Below are 23059 nucleotides of genomic sequence, written 5' to 3'. Positions count from 1 at the left end.
GCATGGGTGCAGACGAATTGGCTGACATAATAATGGCGAAAAGCTCTTGAACCAATGGTAGAGCCGACATTGCCATTTACGGTGGGGCGACGGCACTCGAATTGGTACTCCCCCTGCCGGCCGTGGGCGATTGGGTACGTCGGACCTGAGCAACAGCTTCAATTCGTTTCGACATCATCTGCTCCGGGCAGGATTACACGGCTGCACCATCACCAATTGCCTTCGTCAACTCAAACCCACGACTCCAATCACATAGTAAAAATGGTACGTCGATGCAATCGCCTTCATTTCGACTCGCTTCATAGCTGACACTACGTTTCTAGGGTGGCGGACCTCGTGTCAAGTAAGTCGAACGACATCCCTCGAAGTGCTTCGCTTTCCCTTGCCGACCTTCCGCGTCAAATATACAATCGAACCCGTCCTCACCTGCGTACTCGTCTAGATATCCCAAGCATGTCTGGTCGCCTGCTGGTGGCTGGTACACCAACCCTCCGAACTGGAAGGCCAACACAGCGATCAGCCTGTTGGCAATTGTTGGAGTGACGGCGATTGTCTGGAAGATCAGTGCCGAGAAGGAATGGAGGCCACGCATGCCCGAGAAGGATCGCTACTACCCAAGCAGATAGTAAGTGTCGGAAGTTTGTTCCTCAGATCCTGCGCGGAGCTGTGTGCTGACTGGTTATGTTGTTATTGCAGTTGGAGCAAGCAAATCATTGAGCATGAGCGTGCAGAGAGGGAGAAGGAGAAAGCAGCGCAAGAATAATCCTCGTCTTAGAAAATCCCGACAGCAAGAAGCTTTTTTTTTTTTCCTTCACGTTAAGCCGTTAAGCTCTTTTATTCCAATGCCTACATGCCATAGAACAGATGTGATTTCCCATCCTGTTCCTGTCCGAAACCACCTGCCTTTGCATTCACGAAGATGTTGACAAAGCGGAAGTTTACGGTTGTTGACAAGGACTTGAAAATGGACAAAGCGTTTAAAAAAGGCAAGGCTGGCTCAATATGTGCCTGGCCATTGTTCCAAAGTCACTTTCTCATATTAAAGGGGGACTACTTACGATGACTTCCGTGGCTTCTAGATCGGCTTTCATTCAATATATCGAAATTGGAACAAAGAAAGCCTTGACAATATGTTTTTTTGCCTGACAATGACCCAGAGATCAGCCTTGTATCCTCTTAAACCGGCGGTTCTTCCCTTGCATTGCAGGAGGGAGGTGCCGAGTCATCATTAAGACCTCACTCACCATCTGGCTCTTACAAGGCGACGAAGCTCAACTCGTGGGCATCACTAATCACAGAAACAGATCGTCGGACACGTACGTACCCCTAGGACAAGTCACCAGGCTCCAATCACCATTGACTCGCAATGTATTCCACTGATATCAACATCGAGTTGGGAAACTACATTCAGTTTCCGCGCCTTGTACTACTCCGAGAGCCTGAGAAATCTCAGTCAACAGAATGTGCTATATGCCAGGACTGTTGCCATTACCGTCCGGAAAAGAACGACAAGGCTGATTCCATGGCCATCTTACCTGTAAAGTAACGCCAATTTCTCTATACTTCCTACTCCCCCACCCCCTCCCCCCCCACCACTTTTTTTTTCCCTCGTAGCTTTTGCATAGAGTCAGGCTAACATTGAAGTATCATTTCTAGTGCGGGCATGTATTTTGCAAGGGTTGCATTGAAAAGGCTCTCGAAAGTAAACTAACGTGTCCAACCTGTCGCATGCGCCTTGAATATAGCTCCTGCACGCACAGCATCAAGCCACGGGTCTTGCACGAAGAGTCGGTCTTGATGCTACCGGATACGGTAAAATGTTCAGATCAGCTTCCTGAATGCTGTCCCTCGTGCCGTAGAGCGGCAGCGGTGAAGCATGCGTCCAAGCTGTTCAGCGTATATCACACCGAGATTGATGCGGCCAACCGAGCATTCCAGGAGTCCAAGTCCGAAGACGATCGAGAGAAGCTCAGTGCAGCTGATAAGAAGGCGCATAGAATAATTTTGTCATCGTTCAACCTGCGAGCACAGTTTGACTGGTAAGTACTGTAAACTTCTGCGTGAATCTGGTATTCAAATAGATTGTATATCCCATTAGTTCTTATACCCCTGGGCTTGAAATTTTAATTGGTTTATATGGGCGAATTGCAGAGAAAATTCCAAATCAATGACTTAGTGTTTGGTTTATAATAGGGGTTTATGCCAACTGCTACCTTCATCAATGCTTTATCAATGAGGTGCAACCCCGTTCAATCAGGATTGGCTTCGTTAGGCTTTTTATCTTTCTTTGTTTTGGCCGTTCACGAATGGCATGCTGTGTTCACGTCTTTTTTTACTCACATTCCATGACCGGATTGGGTACAAGAACATTCCTAGGGAGAAATCCCTTGTTACACCGCAAGCGTGATTAAGACAATGATGACCCTCTCTCACCTCCCCGTACCTTCTACCGGTATGAGAATTGAATCTCGAATTTCCTAGAACAATTCATGTCGCTGTGACAGGCGTCCATACTGACTTTAAGATTATAGATAAAACTATTACCCTTGGTATAACATTCATATCAATTTAGTGTCAAACTCGCAACAAGCAGAGAGTGCTCTATACATTACCACTGGACAGACAACATGACTGAAAACTCCAGCTTGATCCCGAATCTTAAGACCCCTGGACACCGACACGGGTCTAAATGGCACTACGATTATCAGAGGCTTCGCAGCTTGGCAATGACACTATCGTCAAGAATCGACGCTCTGATCTCCAGCTTTCAGCTCGCAGCACAGTGCCTCAAAGATGGGAACCAGTCAGAGTTTGACCGCCAGCACAGGGCTCAGTTTGAAGACGGCAGCCCGGCGGGCTTCTCTCACCAGCTGAGCGACATGAGCAAGCGGCTGGCCCTGGGCGAGCTGCGCGCCAACATATTGCGCGAGCCCGACATGGCGCGGTGGTACGGCGACGCCATCGTCATATCCAGGGCTCTGGGGCTGTGGCAGGCCGCCGTCCGTGACCGTGCGGGCCTGCCCAGGAGTGACGAGTACGGCACCATGGCCCAGATCGCGGAAAAGCTTGACAAGGTGTACAGGGTTGGGGACCTGGAGAAGATCAAGAGGCGCATCGAGATCCTCGCGCAACGGGCGCTGACCCAGAATGGGGCGGGTAATAAGCCGTCTCGCGGGGCTAAGAGACCTGCTGAGCAGCTAACGGACGATGGCAAGGGAAAAGATGACGGGAACCTTCCACCGGCGAGGTTTAGAAGGACAGATGGTGGACGTATAGCCATCACAAGCACCCGTCACAGAGCTTCTTCTGGTGCTTCTGACACGGTTCCGCTGCCAGGCCAGCAGGATACGGACATGGCTGGTGTCACAGTACACGATGATGAGGGTCACTGGGAGGGGGAGGGGGAGAATTATGAAGGCAAGCAGGCACCAAAGATCTTGAGCCGAGCTTGCATCGAGCGTCCTTTCCCCTTCGTCATCAACAACTCGGCTGGGTTCCAGAATGCCTGGAAGACCGTCCAGCTTTGGGAGAAACGGTTAAAGGGTCCCAGACGACGCGCCGATCATGACAGAGACCTCAAATTCATGAATGTTCTGGTCAAAGAACTTTATGGATACGCGCTGGACACCAGAGCAGAGTTCAAGATGATGAAGGTCCTCAAGGCCAGGAACTTGCGGTATCTTCAGTTTTGCGAAGCACCCGAGCCTGAAATACAAAACGCCGATGCTGAACTGAAGAGAATGGACAAGCAGTACGACCGCGATGACCTGGGGTTTGATAACGCCTCGGAGCGAAACGCTTGCTGTCGTTGTCTGACACGTCTCTATGCTGAAGCTGGAGGGTATGACATGGAATAGGATGCTTCTGGATAGCAAGCACGAACGGGATCATGGATCAGAGAGTAAACACTTAGAAATGGATCAGAGAGTAAACACTTAGAAATGGATACACATTGACATGGGTTAAATTAATACTTTTTTGTTTTTCCTCCCCAGAACCCAATGTTTTGTCCATTATACTTGTTCTCAGGTGAACTAGTGAAAGACTTGGTACCCAGCGTGGGCAAAAGCCATGCCATTCTCAGGAGCATGCGGATACTCGGACAAAATATCATGTATATCTAATACATCAACTAAAACTACCAACCATTGGAATACAACTCATACAGGCATTCCATAAACCCCTTTGTGCCTACAAACTGCACCCCTCGGTGGTCCCGCGCCACGCCTAGTTGCTGCTTTTGAGCGCCCTGCTGATTACGAACGCGAGCGATATTTAATTTCCTTTTCTGTCGTAATTGTATTTTGGTTTCGTGGGGGGGTATTTCCGCTTCGTATTAGCGACGTAATGAATAAGTGAAAACAACAATAACGCAATAACGCCAAGCTCCTTGTATGGTGTAACATATCCTCGAGATAAGAGAAACGAAATGCAAACCCGCAACGGGCGCCTCCACCACGCCCGACATCCCTGTGGCCTGCGTAGGCCAGCCAGTTTTCACCGTACCATGGGATCGTAGAAGATCCCCCAAAGAGTGCGTATAATAATACTACAAGAAATAATCGGCCACGGGCTTCTTCGCAGGCATCCCGCGAGAATCCTGTGGAGCCGCAAGAAACACGCGATATCTGCGAGCGGGACCAATGGGCCGGTTCGTGACTTCCTGCTCAGACATGACGCCTCGAGCTTCGTTTCTTCGTGAGAACCCACCATCGCTACGGCCGACCTCGCCGTTACTGCGGGCAAATACGCCGAGCCCAGACTCGTCCTCGCTAAGCTCCAGTAGGGCAGCGACGTTGCCGCAGCGGTAGCAGTAGTTAGGCGCCGACCATACTGTCACGATGCTTGCGTCAAACATCTCCTTGAAGCCCTCCATGACGAGTTGATGCGCCCGCGCAATGAGGCTTAAATCGTTCTTGTAGTTGAACTCCTTGGTCGCGTCTGGTCCAAAGAGGAATCCTGCGCCGCGCGGCGACAAGCCCCAGCCAGCAATGTCATCTGGGTCGGACCAAAGGAGATCGCACATTGCACCGTCGTGGGGCACTTCCTGCTTGCGGTCCAGCAGTCTGATCTTGTCGATCGAATCAACCAGTGGGCTCAGTCCTCCGTGAACACAAAACACGGCACCTGCCGGGTTTCCGAGGGAGCCCCCGCTGGAGCCGGACGCGCCGCTGCCTGGAGGGCCAGTCATTGGGCCCACGGATGAGCTGGCACCGCCACCTGGGGCCGCCTCTGGCGGAGGTGAAGACTCGCCATGGGTGCTACCTTGAGATCCAATCAAGTTTTCACGCTGCTTACGCAGAAAACGTTGGACGACATCTCCAGTGTTACTGCAGACTTCTACCTCATACTCTGGTCCAGCTTGATCTTCTGCCGGATTTTTTGAAGGGCCCAAAGTATGTGACGCGCCGAGCACGATGGCACCCAGCGCAAGGTAGTCAAACACGTCGCAGCAGTATCGCCATACATTTGCGCTGCCGTACTTTCTCAAACATTCATCATAAAATCCATATACTGTCGTTATTTGGCGGGATTCGTGATTGCCACGGATCAAGGTCATCCGATCCGGATAGCGAACCTTGAGGCAGAGGAGAAGGAGAAAAGATTCGAGTGAATAGAAGCCGCGGTCGACAAAATCGCCTGATACAATCAGCAGTATTAGCACGACACTGTTGGCACAGAGCCCAGTCATCGCGAGTGTTATGCGGAACGACGCTCAAGGTTGGAGACCTGCAGGATTCACCCACCCATGAAGAGATAGTTGGTGTCTGGGACATCACCGCCAACCCGGAAAAGCTCCATGAGGTCATGGAACTGGCCGTGAATGTCGCCGCATATTGTGACAGGAGCCGTGACAGTAACGACGTTCCCCTCCTCGAGAAGGATTTCGCGAGCTTTCAGGCATAGCTCGCGTACTTGAGGCTCTGGTATAGGGCGACAAGCGCGGAGTTGAGCGATCGCCCTGTGACAGACAGACAGCACGCGTTAGCTGTGGTTATGAAATCAGGAAGCACCCTCTAAGAGGGCTGCACCAAGCGCAACATGCCGAGCACGGCCAGCCGAACGTACTCATCGAGGTCGCTCATTTTTTTGGAAATTATGCGCCGCGATCGGCGGGAGCCTCGGTGGAGATTTGTTTTTTTTTTTTTTTTTTTTTTTTTTTTTTTTTTTTAAAAAAAAAAAAAGTTGTTCCAAAGAATTATATCATTCCATGGCTTACCAAGAATGAATTGGGGTTGGCCTGTGAAATCGAGAGGATCTTTTGGATGTGGCGTTCATCCCTCGGCGCTGAATAAACGTCGCGAAGGCGGTTGGCAAGGTTATGGTAGGAAACAGCGATGGGTGATAACGCTTATCTTTTTGGTGGGCGAAACGGCGCAATGATCTAATGTGGCTTAGCCGTCAAAAACGTGGCTGATGATTTGGCAATACCCCTGACAGCTGAGCATGCATGCGGCCGGCCAACTTAGGTGAGCTGTACGTACTGCATGTACCTTGGAGCTCCAGCCAATCACTGCGGTCCAATTAAGAAAAACGCCGGGCCAATTCCACCATCATTTTCTGGTCCTCAATTGATCTCGAATCAGGATATCAGGCAGAAAAAAGATCTCTTGCAATTCAACCCCCAACAACTTTAGGCTGACTGACGATGTGACGACAAAGACGACATTGCTGGCAGAGAGGGTACGACACAGATTTTATATCTTTACCTTTTCACCCTGCACCCGCCAGGCCAGCAGCTAACGTTGCAGAAAGCATACGTTCGTTAATCCATCTACCTTACCCTAGGTTGCAATCCAAAGGTCCAAAGGTAGCAACTACCGAGCCAGTCGCACCAAATCGTGCGTCATGGCACCACCGCACCTCCATCCGCGGTCGCGCATGACCTCTTCACTCTTTGCGACCACCGTTGTCGCGAGCTTTTTTGTCGTTGCCCTACCGCACGTACTCCCGTGCCCAGCACCGCGCCGAGTATTTGCAGACGGGGACATGGAGACCATGATTGACGCCAACGGGAGGACGCTGCGAAGGAGGAGGAGGATACCTTTAGACCCCGAGGTCAAGGATGGCATAGTGCAGTTTGACGCTATGAGCAGCCCAATTGACTCATCTGAGTCTGAATCAGAATCCAATACCGGGAGAGCCTGTCCGATACCGAAACCCGGCGGAAAGGTTGGGGAGCTACTCGGTTTTACGAGGAAACAACCGCCATCGCAAGATGAGAACAAGACATGACACGAGATGGCCGTCTGCACCGGAGCTACATATCTATCAAACCGAGATGAGACGTCCACAAGGGGGCATACACGGTTGTGGCGCCGCCAAGGATCAGAGTGGAAGGCATAGAGAAAAGGGTATGCGAAGAATACGGATGTCAAGCCGCGCGAAATCAAGCCTGATGATAATCGGGCCAACGATTGCAATATTGGATGAATATTGTTGATCTGGGTAGCCAAGCGCACCTTGATAATCGACATAGACGCTTTCAGGGCTACTCCAAACACCAAAAAAGGCGTGTCCTGCTTGTATATATGACCCTGTAGGATTCAAGAGACTAGATTCGTCAAGAAGATCGCATCAATTGTGCACCTCGAAACTCTCCAATGCCATGGGTGTGAGCGCTCACATATCCACGCCAATGACCACTAATCTGCATGGGACCTGATGACACTGAGAATAGATACAGTAATCTGATTGTCACGCATATTACACTGGTGCGTGTATAAATATACGAGGTCATGGACCCCGTGGCGCTGCCGGTGCCTGACCTTGAGTGCGAGCAAATTCGGAAAACCCACAACTAATCAACATGTTTAGACACCCGTGAGATGCAATATAGGCATCATTCCACGAAGGAGAACTGATGAGAAATATGAGGAATATAATTTGATTCTCGCAGCGGTATTTTTTTTTCTACCTATTCTACTATTGGTAACTCGATCATTAGGTTTTGTAATCGGCAGTGTCGTTGCCGGGCACGAGGTGAGAAACTTGGCTTGGGGGAGTTGGGGTAGCAGGGGTCTCTCTGCAGATATGCTATATGCAGTCACAGTCTCCCCCTATCAAGACTCACCAATACTTTTCAGAGCAGTCTGACCGATTTTCCGTCCCTTTGAAACTCTAGCCATCTGGAAATGCAACGGTCTGGTCCGAGTTCAGGAACCAGCCGATATATAGGCTTAATATTTTGCTTGAATTCCTAGCTACTTTTTACCCGTTTCCCCACTCAATCATGTTTACAAATCCTCCGGCGCACTCAAGGCCCTGGCATTGGGCCTGCGTCACAAAAATGGCTCGGCTGCCCAGCCGTCAAGAGCATATTCAGACAACCACGCGTTTGGTAGTATCAAAGCGGGCGATCAGGGGGATCAGGAGTGGCGCAAAAGAAGACTCTTGGATGTCTCCGGGATATACGGCACTGTTGGATCTACCGACTTACACGGCTTGTTCAATACACTTTGCAAATCTCATCGTCAGTGAGGGACAGGTATGGTGTCTGCGGATACTTGGTGGTCTCACACCTATGCCATCCAGGAGAATGATGAAACCAAATGTCATCTTACGTTCCGCATCGTCGGTCAGTTCGTGTATTGTGCGTCTGTTTGGTCCAGATATCCACCCTTGCTCTAGACCTGTGCGGCTGCGTGGCTTTAGGTATATCATCAGCCTGATCGGCCGGCTCTCTATTTCTGTTTTTGTTTCCCTCACCACCCACAAGGCGTTGTAGTTTTCGTCAGTGACGCTCCTTCTCATCTCTTTTCTTTCATTCGTTAAATTTCTCTTCTTGATAGAGGTAAGGCATTTGTACCAATACTGGAGCCAGAATCCACCATGGCATATAACTAACGACGTCTTGTATAATAAAACAACAGCTGTGCTCTCCCTATTATTTTTTTTTTTTTTTTGATACACTTTCAACATGAAGTTTTTCAGCACCATCATCCTTCTTTTCGCCGGCCTGGCCTCGGTCCAGGCCCAAAATAGCACCGCTTCGGCCACGGCTTCCGAGACCGAAGTTGCCTCTCAGTCGGTCACCGAGACGAGCAGCTCGACAACCACCTCGGCCAGCAGCACCGCGACGCCGAACCTTCAGGACCTCTTGAACAACCTGAACGGCGGGCTCAACAACGTGGGCAACATCAACTTCAACAACCGCAACGACGTCATCAACGCCATCGGCCTGCTGATGAACCAGCTCTGCGTCGGCAACTTCTTCAACGGCAACCTGATCGCGGGGCTGGGTTCCAACCAGCAGCTACAGCTCCTGTTCCAGCTCGACCAGCTTAACCAGCTCAACCGGCTCGGGCTGCTAAACAACTTTGACCTGCAGGGCGTCTTCAACAGGGGCTTCGGCGGCATCAACCTTGGCGGCGGCGTCGTCAGGGGAGCCAACGGTCTCAACAGGGGTACTATCAACTTTGCTGGCTTCAAGCGCGCAGTCGATGATGCCATGGCGGTAAGATCTACCCTATTTCGATCCTTCTATCTCTGATATAATATGCGGTTCACTATTAATATGCTCAGGCCATAATTAACTGACTTGCATGGTAAACATCAACAGAAGCTCGACACAAGCCCTGAGCGCCGCAGTGTCAACGTCAAGAGGCAGCAGGTTCTGTGCAACGCCGCAGGCGTCGTCACTGGAGTTGCTGGCAGGAATGGAGGCAGGGCTCGCCAGACGTCGTCCACTACTACCAGTGCAACTACCACTACCACTGCGGCACAAGCAACAGCGACGACTGAAGCAGAGGCGGATGATGAGGAGGAGTAGAGGGAAGTATCCCTCTGGAGTAAAAACCACAAAGATGCCGAGTTCCGGGGTCCGGCGTCACCAAAACCCCCGCTGGCTTTCTTTTCTACTGTGCTGTATGCATATGGAGCACAATTATTAGTTGCGCAAATATGATATAGTATTTTTTCTTCACTATGTACTTGCATGTTTTGGTGTGACTAGCGTTGGACGGGTGTATTCTTTTTGTCTTGGGAAACATTCGAGCTGGGGAAATTTTGGCCCTTGTCTTTTGTTTTTTGCCAGATGCCCCGAGCACTTCGCTTAGCTGTATTATATTAGCCGCCGCAAGGGATTTTTTTTTTCTTGACGGCATTTATTCTCCAAGCGACAATTGCTTTTTTCGCTACCGAAATTTTGGCTTGCATGGTGGCCCTGTATGCCCTGTAATTTGTCTCTGCTGCCTTTTGTTGGCTAGTTTGTGCGAGTTGAAAAAAAAAAAAAAAAAAAAAAAAAAAAAAAAAAACGCAGGAAACTTGGCGGCCCATACACACGGACTTATCCAGTGGATTGTATGGGCAAGTCGGTAATCATTATGTAGGTACCTAAGGTATGCCTTGGTATGGTAGGTTTTTTGTGCGACAAGGGACTCGTAAAAGAGGCTGCAGGTTGAGCGGTACGGCCGCAAAGGTGTTGGAGCTCCACAGCCAAGACGGATTTTGGTTACCCGAAAGGGTTGTCTAAGCAGCGAATCTGGAAGTTTTTTTGAGAAGCGGCTTGAAGTAGTTAGGAAGGCTAGAAGTAGCAGTAACGTATACTCGTTCGTGTTGGGTAGTAAGTTGAATATCAAATTGTTCATTTAGAAAGCCATATGTTTAGTCAAGATCGATAACGTTGATGAGCTAGGTAAGCCATGCATGCAATAGCATTGAGAGATTCATCCAATGGGCGGGTCTACTGTTATTAGAAATAGAAATAAAAATCAAGATTAAGTATTAAGGTATTGTAGCATCCAAGTATAAATCGAGCACCATCGTTTACACTTCGGACCAATTTCCTTGTGGTCGTGCTACCAATGGTAACATCAAGGGTTAGGTAGCTTGGTTTCAACTTCAGATGAGATACCCCAGTCTGACAGCGAAACTCTATTTACCATAGTATTTTCTTTCTTTCTTCTACGGTACTCCAGGTGCGTGTGGTTGGGATGAGACGACAAGGGTCTACCGGTGGGTGATTGGGTGACTTCATTCATGGCTGCGGAGGTAGAAGAAATGCATTCAACCCCTTGACGGTGTAGCCAGTTATGAACAACCTAGTTATCAAAAAGCGTTTTGACATTTCGGGGCAGGAACCGGGAGCCAAAAGCAAGAGGATCCAGTGACAGCGGGAGGAAGACCTTGAAGCCGAACCGGACCGCAAACAAGTATCTACTGCTTACTAGACATGAAATGATTCAAATCAACTTGGCAGCGGTTTGGCCTGGGCAAGGGGCAGGAGATGAGGAAGCAATTGTACTGAACAAAAGTAAAAGCAAAAAGAGATATTGGGTTGTTCAAAATGCCATGGCTTTTGCCGTGTCTTTATGTGACCAGCCTGCGACAAGCCGTAGATGGGAAATGGAGATCCCGGGTTGCCCCTTGCATAGGCACCAGCCTGCAAGTTTGGTAGCACCTGCTTTCTGCATACCACGCACATCGTCTAGCGGCCATGTAGCCAATGAAAGACCGATTGATTGATTCTCTACGGGGACCTTGTCCTACGAAGTAAGTAGTACGTAGGTACCTACCTATTGTTTAAGTGGGGGGTACCTTTTCTTGTGGAGCGAAACAAACCTTTTGGCAGGCAGGCTTGGCAGGGAAGGCCGTTGTCAACCGTGCGAGCTTCTTTACTTTCATCCAATTCTCATCCAAACTCCGCAACTACCTTAATTGCTTAAGTGCCTGATCTTAACAACCACCATGGAAGGACATCGACATTTAGTCCCACGAATAACTCGTACTGCATGTGCTAGGTAGTATTACAACGCTTCTACGGTATTTCATAGTCACCCAGACAGATCTACTTTATCGGCCAGGATGCTCGGATGCATGCGGGATATCGGAATATCGGGATAGTTTAGACAAGTCATCTGGAGCGCTCGAGTGCTAGATCGGCGACAGAACCACCTGGAGATTTCGATTCCTTCATGAATATCCGGATTTTCGGTACCTGTTTGGGTCAGTTATACGGAGCAACTGGTACTGCTCTTGAGATGATTACCTGGCCCCGGGAAATGCCCCGGCATGGGGGAGATCAGAACCAGGCTGTCAGACTGGTTTGGTGTGGAGCAATATTCGTTAGGGAAGCAACCTCACACTGCTGGGGCGAGGGGAAACAGACTTTTTGCCCAGACCAAGCTGCTGGAGGTAACCACCCACTCATTGCTTGACAATACCGAGCCTCAATATTGACTTGCGGTGATAACCGGACTCCAATGTCTAAACGAAAAATATTGTACATGTTTCCTAATGTCTTTGGAAGGAATCCTCACAGCGATCATTACAGCGAACTACAGTGGCCGTATTTCGTCTTTACCGGATAATCGGGGATTTAGCTGCATATGTACCTGTCACCAACGAAACGGTGCGAAACGCAGCGATAACTCGGCGACGATCAGGGAAAGTTATGGGACGCGCAGCCGGCCATCTTTCTTGAGAAGCCGTAGGGCTTGGCGGAAGACGCCGTACATCCGAAAAAGCATGTCTCGCTAAGGACATCAGACCGCCCGCCTAGCCAGACCCCATGCAAAGTAATCCACGTTAATTATAAGGTTATTTTGTCTCGGGTGGGTCTTTGCTGTCTCCCCGACTTGACGATGTACAGTACACCTTCTCTGGTACTACGTACAGTGCCCCTTTCTGAGCAATCTAGGACCCTCGGCCACACTGATATCCGTTCATGATGCTCTGTGCCATGCCATGGGTCTCCAAGATTCCCTGTCAACTGTCAAGACGCCTTGTCTGCGGTCAATATGGTGCGTCAGCGCGGGCTTCAGCCCTCGACAAGCCGCCCCCGCCTATGAAATGCCTTTCTTTTTCGTTTCTCTAGGCATACACACTGCCGCCGGCGAGTCTTTTGTCTGACCTCGACCAGCCATTCCCGCCAGCTTCCCCTTATGGAACCATCCCCAGGCTAGACTAAGTAGTATAGAGGGGCAAATGAGTATCGTACAACGTACCGAACTGTCCCCCGATCGTCAGCCTGTCGTCTCCTTGCTGTCTTCCTGGTCCTTTTTGTTTTATCCACCCGTTTCCGTCCCCACTCTGGCACACCCCGGGACCTTTTATTCTAATCTTCCGAGCAAATGACTGACGACTCCATGAAGACTTGGCATCCGGCTCTGCCTCATGCTTCGTGCTGGCTCCAGTCGTTCTGGGTGAGGGGGCGGCAAGTTCCTTCACCGTAGGCCACTGGTGAGATCCTGTGCGAGATCTTGGCACATTTGCTTGTATATAAGCAAGAGAAAGTCTGGCGTCTGGGTTCCAAATCTCCTTCGTTTCCTCATCCCACTCAAACATCTTTCAGTCTAATCTCATTCAGTCATTCTCTCCAGAGGTGAGTAGATCGATCCATCCCCCATGGGATTTGATCTCCCGTTTCCTCAGACAAATATCCGATTTGTCTACCTTCGAAACTATTCCAGGAGAATAGTTCGCTAACCATAGCCTTTTAATCTCCAGCTGTGCTCGTTGTTCGCTTCACTCCTTCCTTATCCAACTTCTTGAACATATTGAGCTGTGCTCTTTATTCCATATAAACTATTTTTTAATTTCGTCCCTCCACGATCTTTTTTCATACCAAACCCAAAACCCTCCCCTTCAACCACCAAAATGAAGTTCTCTACCATCATTGTCAGCGCTCTGGCCGCTTTCGTCACTGCTGCTCCCACCAGCAGCCCCGAGGCCACTACAACTGAGCTTCAGACCCGCGCCTTCGCCTTCGACCTCAACGCGTTCAACAACTTCCAGTTCGTCAACCAGGACCTTGCCTACCTTAACGTCCTGAACCAGTTCGCGTTCAACAACATCCACAACCTGGCTATCAACAACGGCCTTAACCTTAATGTCTTCCAGGGCCTGTTCGCCCAGCAACAGTTCGATCTCAACAGCCTGCTTCTGCTCTCGCAACTGCACACCTTCAACCAGATCGCCTCGCTCGGTGTCCTGAACAACTTCAACCTCCAGGCCTTCCAGTTCCAAAACTTCCAGCTCGGTCTGCTGCAGCCCGGCTTCAACCAGATCCAGCTCGGCCAGTTCATCACCCCCACTGTCGGCACTCAAGTCGGTGGAATTGCCAAGCAGCAGAGGGGCTTCATCCTGTGAAGAACTTGATGCTGCTTGATCAGTTCTACATACGACCCATAGGGAGAAGGCACTTCTAGTCCTAGCCTGTCTGCCAAGTATAGTTGTGCCTTGTTCTTAGCAAACCACCTCCACTTCTATTTTCTCGGCCTGTCAATCACCTTACAGCCTCTTTTTTTTTCTTGATATTTTTTCTGCGATGGAGTTTACTGGGTAGACAATTGATAGAAAAATTCAGGAGAGGAATGAGAGCATTTTGTGGGGATGTGAGACAGAGGGTTGAGCCGGCAGGCGATACTTTCTGAGGGGCTTCATCATCACATGGGGCTTTCTGGGATTTTAGATCGTCACATCGGGGAAGAAAAAGGGGACGGGATTTCTTTCTTGGTTTATTTTTTCTTCTTCATGCAGTTGGTTTTCATTTCTTATTTTGCTCACATTTTCCCTCTGTCCATTGCCGACCACTATACCAAACCGCCTTACAACCACACAGAGGCACTGTGGGCGGTGTGGCCGGGCAACGGGTACGGAATCTGGAGAGATAGCTGGGGTAATACAATTCAGATTTGACTGACTGATAATTTCTGCTTTGTCATTTGCTTTGTGTGATATGAGAGTATGAGTTTGAAAAGCAGGGGTTCACCCCTTGGGGTTTGAGGTTTCATGCATGATGTTCCCATCTCTCTTCGCTGACACATTGTATTTCTCGAGGTCCGATTGAATTCTTTGTATAAAGAAGAAAGATTCAAGCATTTAAGCATAAAAGTGACGTTTAGGACGACAGATGCGCTCCCCCACGTTTCAGGCATCCTGAGCCAAGAAACGGAACATTTGAGGGGCCAGAATACTAAATACAGTACAGTACATACGTAATAACAAAGGATGAACTGGGGGGTTGGGATTGTGTGCTATCACAAACGGATTTTTGTGTGATCGATGGGGGGCTCTCCAATGGGGTTGCTTAGCGAGCCCATGGATCTCGTTTCAGGTCAAAGGAAACGGAGGAGTTGAGCCAGCACGTCAATTACTATGTAAACCTTTCTTCCCCTGTCAGCTTTTACATTGTAGCGTAGTATTTACAAATACAAATAGCTTCCCACTGCACAAATCGAATCCACTTTTAAGGCACCCACGACTCGTCTTTCTAGTACGAACATCAAGACATAAAGTGCTTGCCGAGATGTTTAAGTAAATATCTTGATCTAATTTGAGAGTCGTCCGCAAATATTATGTTCAGCAACCGAGAGAGAACTTTATGTAAAATCCACGGTACGCATGCTGTCATTCATTAATGGCATTATCCAATTATTACCCTCGGTCATCATGTGAAAAGAGACTGACCAAGTGAGAGATAACGGCTGCCTAAATGAAATCCATCCAAGCTTACAGTTATTCTGCTCCGAGCTGTAAGAAGCTATGGATCTCTGTCGAAGGCATGCAGATCTACCTCAAGTCCAGGGTCTTATCCCCCAGTGGCGGTGCAAAGCGGGACTTCCTAGAGAGGAAGTTGTATGGGGGAATCGCCTGAGATCTCGGCTTGGTTGACCAATAGTTTAACCAGGACCGGGGTACCCATGACTGTCACAGCCTCTCCGGAGTTCATAGATGAACCCGGGTCAGGATTGAGCTGAACCCCCTTCAGAGATTTTTTGACCCACTTTTTCTCTGAAGGGGGTTCAACTTTTCAAAATCCACTTTAATTACACCGTTATAATTGGTCGAATTTATGGAGAATAATATTTTTTGCATATGCGGTGCATGTGCACCGCATATGCGTATATATATAAAAATTAACAAATTTTATATATATATAAGCAAAATAGCATATGCGAGGCACATGCACCGCATATGCGTATATATATAAAAATTAACAAATTTTATATATATATAAGCAAAATAACATATGCGAGGCATATGCGGCGCGTATGTATATATATATAAAAATTAATAAATTTTATATATATATAAGCAAAATAGCATATGCGAGGCATATGCGCCGCATATGCGTATATATATAAAAATTAACAAATTTTATATATATATAAGTAAAATAGCATATGCGAGGCATATGCGGCGCGTATATATATATATATATATATAAAAATTAACAAATTTTATATATATAAGTAAAATAGCATATGCGAGGCATATGCGGCGCGTATGCCCCGCATATGCGAATATAAATAAAAATTTAATAAAAATTTTAAATTTAAATTTTTATATATAATTTATGGTAAATTTTTAAATTTTTTTTTAAAAATATATATATTTATACTTGATATAATTTATAAATTTTTTACTTTTTAAATTTATATTATTGGGAATATTTTATTAATTATTTTAATTTTATTTTCGTCTAATAATATATTAAAAAAACAATTAAAAATATAAATAAATTTTAAAATTATTTATTATTTTAATAATATATATATAATTAATAAATAAAATATTTTATTAAATATATTATATTTTAAAATATATTTTAAATTTTTTATTTTTAAATTTAACTTATATTTTGGTATAAAAATTTAATTTTATTTATTTTATTTAATTTTTATATTTATTTTTGCATATGCATTGCATATGCAAAAATTTATATATTTTATTTATTATTTATTATTTTTATTACCCAATTGGGCGGACCCATTGGACCCACTTTATCTGGCCAACCGGAGCAAAAGCCCTGAAGGTGGTTCAACTTTTAGCGAAAGTGGGTCTAATTATCTCTGAAGGGGGTTCAGCTCAATCCTGACCCGGGTTCATCTAATGCCTCGCCTCTCCGCTGCTGCCATTTTTATCATGGGCCGAGATTTGACAGCGGACAGGAAAGAGAGAGCAACACATGGCTGTGTGAGTTGCAGTGCAGTTAGTGCCGTTGGTTGCGGGCAACAAAAAACAGTGCTTGCATGGGGCTGCGCCGTGCCGTATGGCCGCAGTAGCTATCCGCGTGCGACCAACCCTGAAAACCGATGTTAGCAAAAAAATCAGAAAGATAAAAAAAAAAAACGTATCGATTGCTTCCACAACGTGTTGGCCCGCTTTGAGGGGCTCATCGCCAATCGATGAGAGCAAGGGGAACAAAACAAAAAGATCGATGAAAAGGGAAGCAATGCGCTTTCTGTTGCAGTGATTTTGATTCATCCTTCTCTGGCCTCTCCATCATCGTCTTGGCTTCAAAAGACTCCAACCCGCCCACCTTTGTCTCATCTGCTTACTGTACCATACAACCTTGTGCAGCCCGACGATCAATTTGATTCCGGCACAACGGTCGACGTTGCAGAATGAGCGAATAAACCTGCGTGGAATCACTGGCTGCCAATTCGATAGCCCGCCCTGTGGCTATTTTGACTTTGTCTGCTTAACTCTAGTCAACACGGCAAGCGACTGGCACATCTGGGTTCTTCCCTTCGCATACGTAGGCAAGTTGGGCAAGCCCTCTCAGCCATGAGCCTCGTCCCGAAGTCGCCGCAGGAGACAGCGGTAGTTACTGTGACACCCTCCGCCGTAACTGTCATCAATCCACCCTCCACCGGCACCACTGTGGTCACGACGGTCACACCTACAATTAGCAGTGCTACTCATAATCCGTCCGGTACGGCCTCGGTGGCCCCGGTAGCCTCGGGACCAGATGGCGGAGGTCTGGGAAGCGGTGCGGTAGCCGGTGTCGCCATCGGCTGCATAATCGCCGGCATCGCTATAGGTGCGATAGCCGCAATTTGGTTTCTGCGTCGGAGACAGAGGAGCGTGGGCCCGGAGGAGACTCAGTACATGCTTTCCAACACAGCTGGCGGCCTTTACGACCCCAAGGATCCCATGGGCGCCGTGATGGCAGCCGATCCCTTCCGCCTGGACCAGATTCTACCCCCTCCGCTGCCGGACGAGGTCATATCAGCTGAGCTGCAGAACCTTAGCAGTATCATCCAACAACACGTTGTGGAAAATTACCACAGGGAGCTTGTGCCCGTGGACCAAAATGCTCTTCATCGGGCGTTGCACGACTTGGGGCTGGGCAACGATTCGGCGATACCCCCTGGGCAGCTGGTTATCCTGGCAGTCAGTCCGCAGGGGAGGATTACGGCCTTGCAACATATCATTGCGCGCGCAGCGACTGCGAGCGTTGTGTTGAGCTCGACAGCTCGCCATTCACTCCTGCCTTTGTCCATGTCTGCCTTTATGCGTGAAGTGGCACCTACTGAGAGAGACAGAGGTAGTGCTAAAGGTTTGTGGTGCCCAAAATCCAGAGCTGTTGATGTATTTCTTGCTAACTGAAAACACGACAGCTGTCTCGGCTGCGTTTGCGCGCTGGCGTCAAATATCGACCTTCCTCATCAACCCGAACAGAAGCGACAGAGCCCCTCTGCAACCGACGGAAGCCATGACGGGCCAGAAGGCTCGGGAGCTTGTGGCGGCTCTTGACGTGCTTCTTGGTCCCTTCGTCGACCACAACCAAGTTGAGCCGCACATCCAGCAAGGACAGCTATACGATGTGGTTATGAAGGTGGCACAGTTCGGATACATGCTCATATCGCAGCCTGGCGAGTTCCGTCTACGGTGGGATGCAGGTTCGCCCATGACAGCAGGAAGCGACGTCGTTGTCGTCTGTCCAGGCTTGGATAAAATTAGCGACGAGCACAGTAACAGGTACAGCCCGTCGAGGACGTTGTTAGCGCCAATGACTGAGATTGTGCGATGACGTGGCGCTACAGTAGCGTTGGCTTGCGTCTAGACCCCTGGTTTTCTTACCTGAGTTTCTTCAGCTCATATCCTTTGTCATCCTAATTTTTTCCCCAAACAAATGAGGTTTGCATATTTCCACATATTCTTGCATATGATCTTGTAGGCGGCTGCTAAAGGGTTATCTTACGTCATTATCCAACAAGTAACACATGAACTGGTTCTAGATCACTAGTCCAAATAGTTCTCCCCCATTGTCGCATTGAAGATGAAATACCTTCAGGGGCAGGCAACCGTCTTCCGACCAACAGTCATTTGTAAAACTTGGATCCGACGTGTTGGCGATCGTTCTTACGGTGTCAGCACCCAGGATTTTAGTGCAGAGCCTACTCCTTGGCTTGCTTGGGTATTGTGCTTGTAGCAAAACATTTAGGCAGGAAAGCTCAGATTCCGGAAATCGTACCCATCATCCAACAGTCAGCCAACGTCCAACATGGGGGCTAAAATTGGTGTCAGGCTGGGAGGGTTGATGAACAGCCTCAATCCACAAAGCTTAGACCAGAATCCTTCACTACCCCCCCTGTTCGAATCCTAGGAACTGGACTACCGTACAGTACCATAGGTACAGCCCTGGGCTGCGGACATGGGCTTGTGGACTGTACACTATTGGGTAGCGGACAATTGACACTGACCGTTTTTTTTATTTTGTTTTTATTTTTTATTTTTATGTGGCAAGCTAGGAAGTCACCTCCTGCTGTTGGTTATTACTGTATTCGCATGGCCTGTGTGGAGGATTTTTTTTTCTTAGACGGCAGCATGAGTTTGACCGCTTCTTTTCGCTTTTTTTTTTTTTTTTTTCTCTCGTAGGAACGCCAACAGGCTGAGGAAACAATCAGGCGATACTCCTATTCCTGATAATATAACTTTATGTTACACGGCACCTTTTTGATATTCTCTTTCAATAAACTTGGTGCACTCTCTGATCAGACTAGTAATCCTCCAGCGATCTTTACTGTGTCCTGCACCCTTTTCCCCATTTGGAACCATACGAAGCTATACTTCTTGTTTCACCTGCAGAGATTAAGTCGGCATCATGACGAACACGGACCGCAAAAGAGCGTCTTCTGGCACAAGGCTTCATAGGCTGAGCTTACTGCCTAAGTTGATGATTGGCAAGGCAAGAAAACAACCGGGTAGGTACCAATGAATTTTTTTTAAATTTTTTTTTTTTACAAGTGTTTTGTCTCACAAGTTGCTTTTCAGGCGTTTGACCTGCACACCCGTGATGTTTGTTGGAGTAGATAGATGCTAAGTCTCGCGTTGCAAACGAAAAAAAGGAACAGAAAGCGCAGACAGCCAAAACAATATACATCCGCCGGAATGGCCACTGAAATCCGACACCCCTGCCGACATACAGAGCGCCTACCCAGCACTGCCCAGCTCACGAGGGCTCGCGCCGCCGAGGCCATCATCGGCAAACTCGATGAGTCCGACCATCTTCAATGTGGGAGTTCCAGAGAGGCCACAGGTGACCGAGTCCGCTGGACGTCGCAATAATCGTGCCAGCTGGGGGATCTTTCTGAATCCGAAGAAGGCAGCATCCAAGTCGCCTCAGAACCGTGATCTGGGGGATTCAGACGTGGCAGACATGGACAGAATGACGGCCAGAGTCGAGGCAAGACTCAGTGCCATACACGGTGACAAGGTCGACTTCTTCCGGAGGGGAAGGGCCGGCCGTCCGTCACCTCGGGCGGTATCATCGGAGAGTTGGGACAGCGACGCTTCACCTCAAGCGGATAGACACACATTCACGCCGACAATTAATACTCCGGTAGAGCGAGGCAGGCAACAAAACCGTCACACCGTGTACCTGGACATGACATATGGCAGCAAGACAATAGGAAACGGGCTCCTGTTGAGACACGAGCCAAGCGAGCAAGGACGGATTGTAACCCAACAGCCCGCCGTGACACCGAGAGCTGTCTCGGACTCGGCGGTCACCATCACTTGCACGGGACCGACGCCTAGCTACACCAATGACAGCCTCAGCCGATCGGAGACGTCTGCGGCGATGTTGCCAGTGCCAAGTATTCCTCCGGCACAGAGACGCTCGCAGTTCCTGGATCCCGCTCTCTTGTTCTTTGTTCCACAGAGCAAGCCAGTGACGCGTCCTAACCTTGTTACTAAGGCTAGCAGCGTTGGCTATCAGGAAGATACTACCTCGCCCGTGGGTACCACACTGTGCGTGCAACCTATCACAAAAGATCCCCCCGGGGCTTTTGAGCTTGAGGCCACACCCATCAGTCCCTGCGGATCAGATCCGCGGAGCAAGTCATCATCTACCACCGTTTCCCCTCTGGAGAACGAATCCGGGGATACCCTTCCAGAGCTGACCGTTGCGGGACCAACGGAGAGCAAGGATGCCGATACGGGGAGAGGCGGCGTACCAGGCGTCGGCCTTGATCAGCCTTCGGCGCCACCGTCGATTTGCTCAGCCGACGAACACACCCTGGTGGAAGAAGAGGCAGCGACAGAGCCGGTAATTGGGCTCGGCGTCAATAACGAGTCGAGACCAGGCAAGCCAGAAGCCGAGTATCACAACGCCATCAAGGCTAGGATCATGATGAACAGTCCGACGGGCAACACGGCATGCGACGCATGGCTAGTGCGATCTCGCATGTTCCAGCTGGATGGTTCGCCCATTGTGGCCAGTTCGCCTGTGCACGAGGCGGATAGGTTCCTGTCGCCGGTGCTGGCCTAGTTAGTGTTGACAGGGGAGGTTGGGTCGTGCGGCTTTGTTCGATGCCTCGAGGGGCTGTATTTAGGCTGTCTATTTTGGCGAACATCGGTTTTGAGTGTGCTGTAGCGCGTCCTATCTTTGGATTTCCATCTGATTTTTCAGCTGTCGTAGGCAGCTAAGGTTTTTTTTCTGGCTTTAGCTTTCTTCTTTCCTGTACCACATGGATGTCATCTAAAGCCACCATCCAAGCTGTTGGGACGAGATACCGGACAGTAGACTAAATTGAACTTCAGCCTCCAATCCTTTTCTTTCACTGTACCGCTATAAGCCAGACGGCGCCACTTGGCGAGCGTGAAATCGCAAATGAAGTTGCTTTAGGTTAGGGGCATTATATCGATAAAATAAAATAAATTAAGCCAGACAAAAATGTGAACCAAAATACCGGATTAAACGAGCTGAACGCAGGCGGCTCGCACCGAGAAGATCTAAATGCCTTGCAGCAGCCCCCTCGTGGCGTAAGCCGCAGCTAAAAGGGATGAAAAAAAAAGTGCGCCAATGTGGCGTGGAAGCACACAAGTATGGCTTCAATCGCTTCTTTTCTTCGGTCTGGGCGACGTACTTGGTCCCTTTTTGGGGCCTTTCTATTTTGCCTAAGTAGGTGTTCTAGATCAAACAACAAAAAGAAGAATCGGAGCTTACGCAGGTACTTGGGTACCGACCGAACTGGCTATGCTAGATGCTGCTCATTGGTGACGTGCCGATTGAATGCAATATTAGATCATGCTCCCTCTGCCAAGCAATAAAACTTGGGTGCTAAGGTACCAAGAATCCAAGCTTCGCATTACGAGCATAACTGGGTTTTTTTTTTTTTTTTTTTTTTTTTTTTTTTGACATGTGCACCGCCTCTCGGATAGCGAGATTACTGCATATACTAGAACTAGCACTGCACGTACCTGCATTGTCGTTTTTTTTTTCTGTTTTCCTTGCCATTACATTACTACCGGTAGTAGGCAGGTGGCAAATCTGTGCAATGCTTGCTTTGCTGAGTAACACACACCACCACACCAAAAGCGCCGTTGGCCCGGCATGAAAGCAATTGGGGGTGAATACGAGCATTGATGGACTGGGCTTCCCAACTCGGGAAACTCGGGAACCTTTTCAGGGCTCTTTGGTCTCCTCGCCCCTGTCTGTACCTTTGTATTGGAGCGGCAAAGTGGGCTAACATTGAAAAAGATGCTCAATAGTCCCTTGGGAAAAAAAAGGTCCCCTACGATACGGGGGATTTTTTATTCTATTTTATTTTTTTGTTCTAAATTCTAGCGCAAATCGGACAACATGTTTGTACGACCCACGGTGACCGCCACGCATCCCTACAGAGTATGGGCTCAAGAGGCAAAGCTGAAAACAAACTCATGTAGTCGGACCCAGTCACCGGCCCCGCGCAGCTGCGTGCTATTTTTGAATCGATCGATCTTCATCCGCCTTTCGAGATGATTTACATACTATTGGATCAATGTCATGATTTATGCATGCCTAGTTCGTATACTTGTCATAGCACAGCGTAGCGCCTCGGGT

The 23059-nt window shown here is 48.6% G+C and overlaps 8 protein-coding genes across 8 annotated transcripts; 7 read left to right on the top strand and 1 right to left on the bottom strand.

The window, feature by feature from the left end:
- The first annotated feature begins 172 nt into the window (after positions 1-172).
- Positions 173-1112, top strand: PgNI_03977 (uncharacterized protein). Its single transcript, XM_031124029.1, has 4 exons — positions 173-264; positions 324-343; positions 443-625; positions 697-1112. The coding sequence occupies exons 1-4, from the start codon at positions 262-264 to the stop codon at positions 761-763; spliced, it is 273 nt and encodes a 90-aa protein (XP_030985121.1). The 5' UTR covers positions 173-261; the 3' UTR covers positions 764-1112.
- A 254-nt stretch (positions 1113-1366) lies between these two features.
- On the top strand, positions 1367-3857 carry PgNI_03976 (uncharacterized protein; the record flags this gene model as incomplete). The annotated part of the gene is made up of 3 exons (XM_031124028.1): positions 1367-1537; positions 1657-2039; positions 2645-3857. 3 exons carry the CDS (start codon positions 1367-1369, stop codon positions 3855-3857), a joined length of 1767 nt encoding a protein of 588 aa, XP_030985120.1.
- A 267-nt stretch (positions 3858-4124) lies between these two features.
- PgNI_03975 (uncharacterized protein) lies at positions 4125-6184 on the bottom strand. Its single transcript, XM_031124027.1, has 3 exons — positions 6070-6184; positions 5748-5962; positions 4125-5640 (listed from the first exon to the last, which is right to left on the bottom strand). The coding sequence occupies exons 1-3, from the start codon at positions 6084-6086 to the stop codon at positions 4550-4552; spliced, it is 1323 nt and encodes a 440-aa protein (XP_030985124.1). The 5' UTR covers positions 6087-6184; the 3' UTR covers positions 4125-4549.
- A 665-nt stretch (positions 6185-6849) lies between these two features.
- On the top strand, positions 6850-7236 carry PgNI_03974 (uncharacterized protein; the record flags this gene model as incomplete). Its single annotated transcript, XM_031124026.1, has 1 exon — positions 6850-7236. One exon carries the CDS (start codon positions 6850-6852, stop codon positions 7234-7236), a length of 387 nt encoding a protein of 128 aa, XP_030985656.1.
- Positions 7237-8920: 1684 nt separating this feature from the next.
- Positions 8921-10002, top strand: PgNI_03973 (uncharacterized protein; the record flags this gene model as incomplete). The annotated part of the gene is made up of 2 exons (XM_031124025.1): positions 8921-9457; positions 9563-10002. The coding sequence occupies 2 exons, from the start codon at positions 8921-8923 to the stop codon at positions 9770-9772; spliced, it is 747 nt and encodes a 248-aa protein (XP_030985117.1). The 3' UTR covers positions 9773-10002.
- A 3212-nt stretch (positions 10003-13214) lies between these two features.
- PgNI_03972 (uncharacterized protein) lies at positions 13215-13564 on the top strand (the record flags this gene model as incomplete). The annotated part of the gene is made up of 2 exons (XM_031124024.1): positions 13215-13324; positions 13450-13564. Coding segments are annotated over 2 exons (225 nt in total), but the record flags the coding sequence as incomplete, so codon positions are not given.
- A 35-nt stretch (positions 13565-13599) lies between these two features.
- On the top strand, positions 13600-14091 carry PgNI_03971 (uncharacterized protein; the record flags this gene model as incomplete). The annotated part of the gene is made up of 1 exon (XM_031124023.1): positions 13600-14091. One exon carries the CDS (start codon positions 13600-13602, stop codon positions 14089-14091), a length of 492 nt encoding a protein of 163 aa, XP_030985119.1.
- A 3007-nt stretch (positions 14092-17098) lies between these two features.
- PgNI_03970 (uncharacterized protein) lies at positions 17099-21663 on the top strand (the record flags this gene model as incomplete). The annotated part of the gene is made up of 4 exons (XM_031124022.1): positions 17099-18289; positions 18351-18754; positions 20162-21504; positions 21660-21663. Exons 1-4 carry the CDS (start codon positions 17515-17517, stop codon positions 21661-21663), a joined length of 2526 nt encoding a protein of 841 aa, XP_030985118.1. The 5' UTR covers positions 17099-17514.
- Between the last annotated feature and the right edge of the window lie 1396 nt (positions 21664-23059).

This window comes from Pyricularia grisea (assembly GCF_004355905.1).
Source record: "Pyricularia grisea strain NI907 chromosome Unknown Pyricularia_grisea_NI907_Scaffold_2, whole genome shotgun sequence".
NCBI classification, from domain to species: domain Eukaryota; kingdom Fungi; phylum Ascomycota; class Sordariomycetes; order Magnaporthales; family Pyriculariaceae; genus Pyricularia; species Pyricularia grisea.
Note: the sequence above shows the minus strand (reverse complement) of the source record. Positions and strands in the feature narration are given on the sequence as shown.

Excerpts from the sequence above, each read along its gene's own strand:
- PgNI_03977 (XM_031124029.1), top strand. Across the intron at positions 344-442 it reads GGTGGCGGACCTCGTGTCAA|ATATCCCAAGCATGTCTGGT; the intron begins GTAAGTCGAACG and ends GTACTCGTCTAG. Across the intron at positions 626-696 it reads CGCTACTACCCAAGCAGATA|TTGGAGCAAGCAAATCATTG; the intron begins GTAAGTGTCGGA and ends TTGTTATTGCAG.
- PgNI_03975 (XM_031124027.1), bottom strand. Across the intron at positions 5,641-5,747 it reads CACCAACTATCTCTTCATGG|GCGATTTTGTCGACCGCGGC; the intron begins GTGGGTGAATCC and ends TGATTGTATCAG.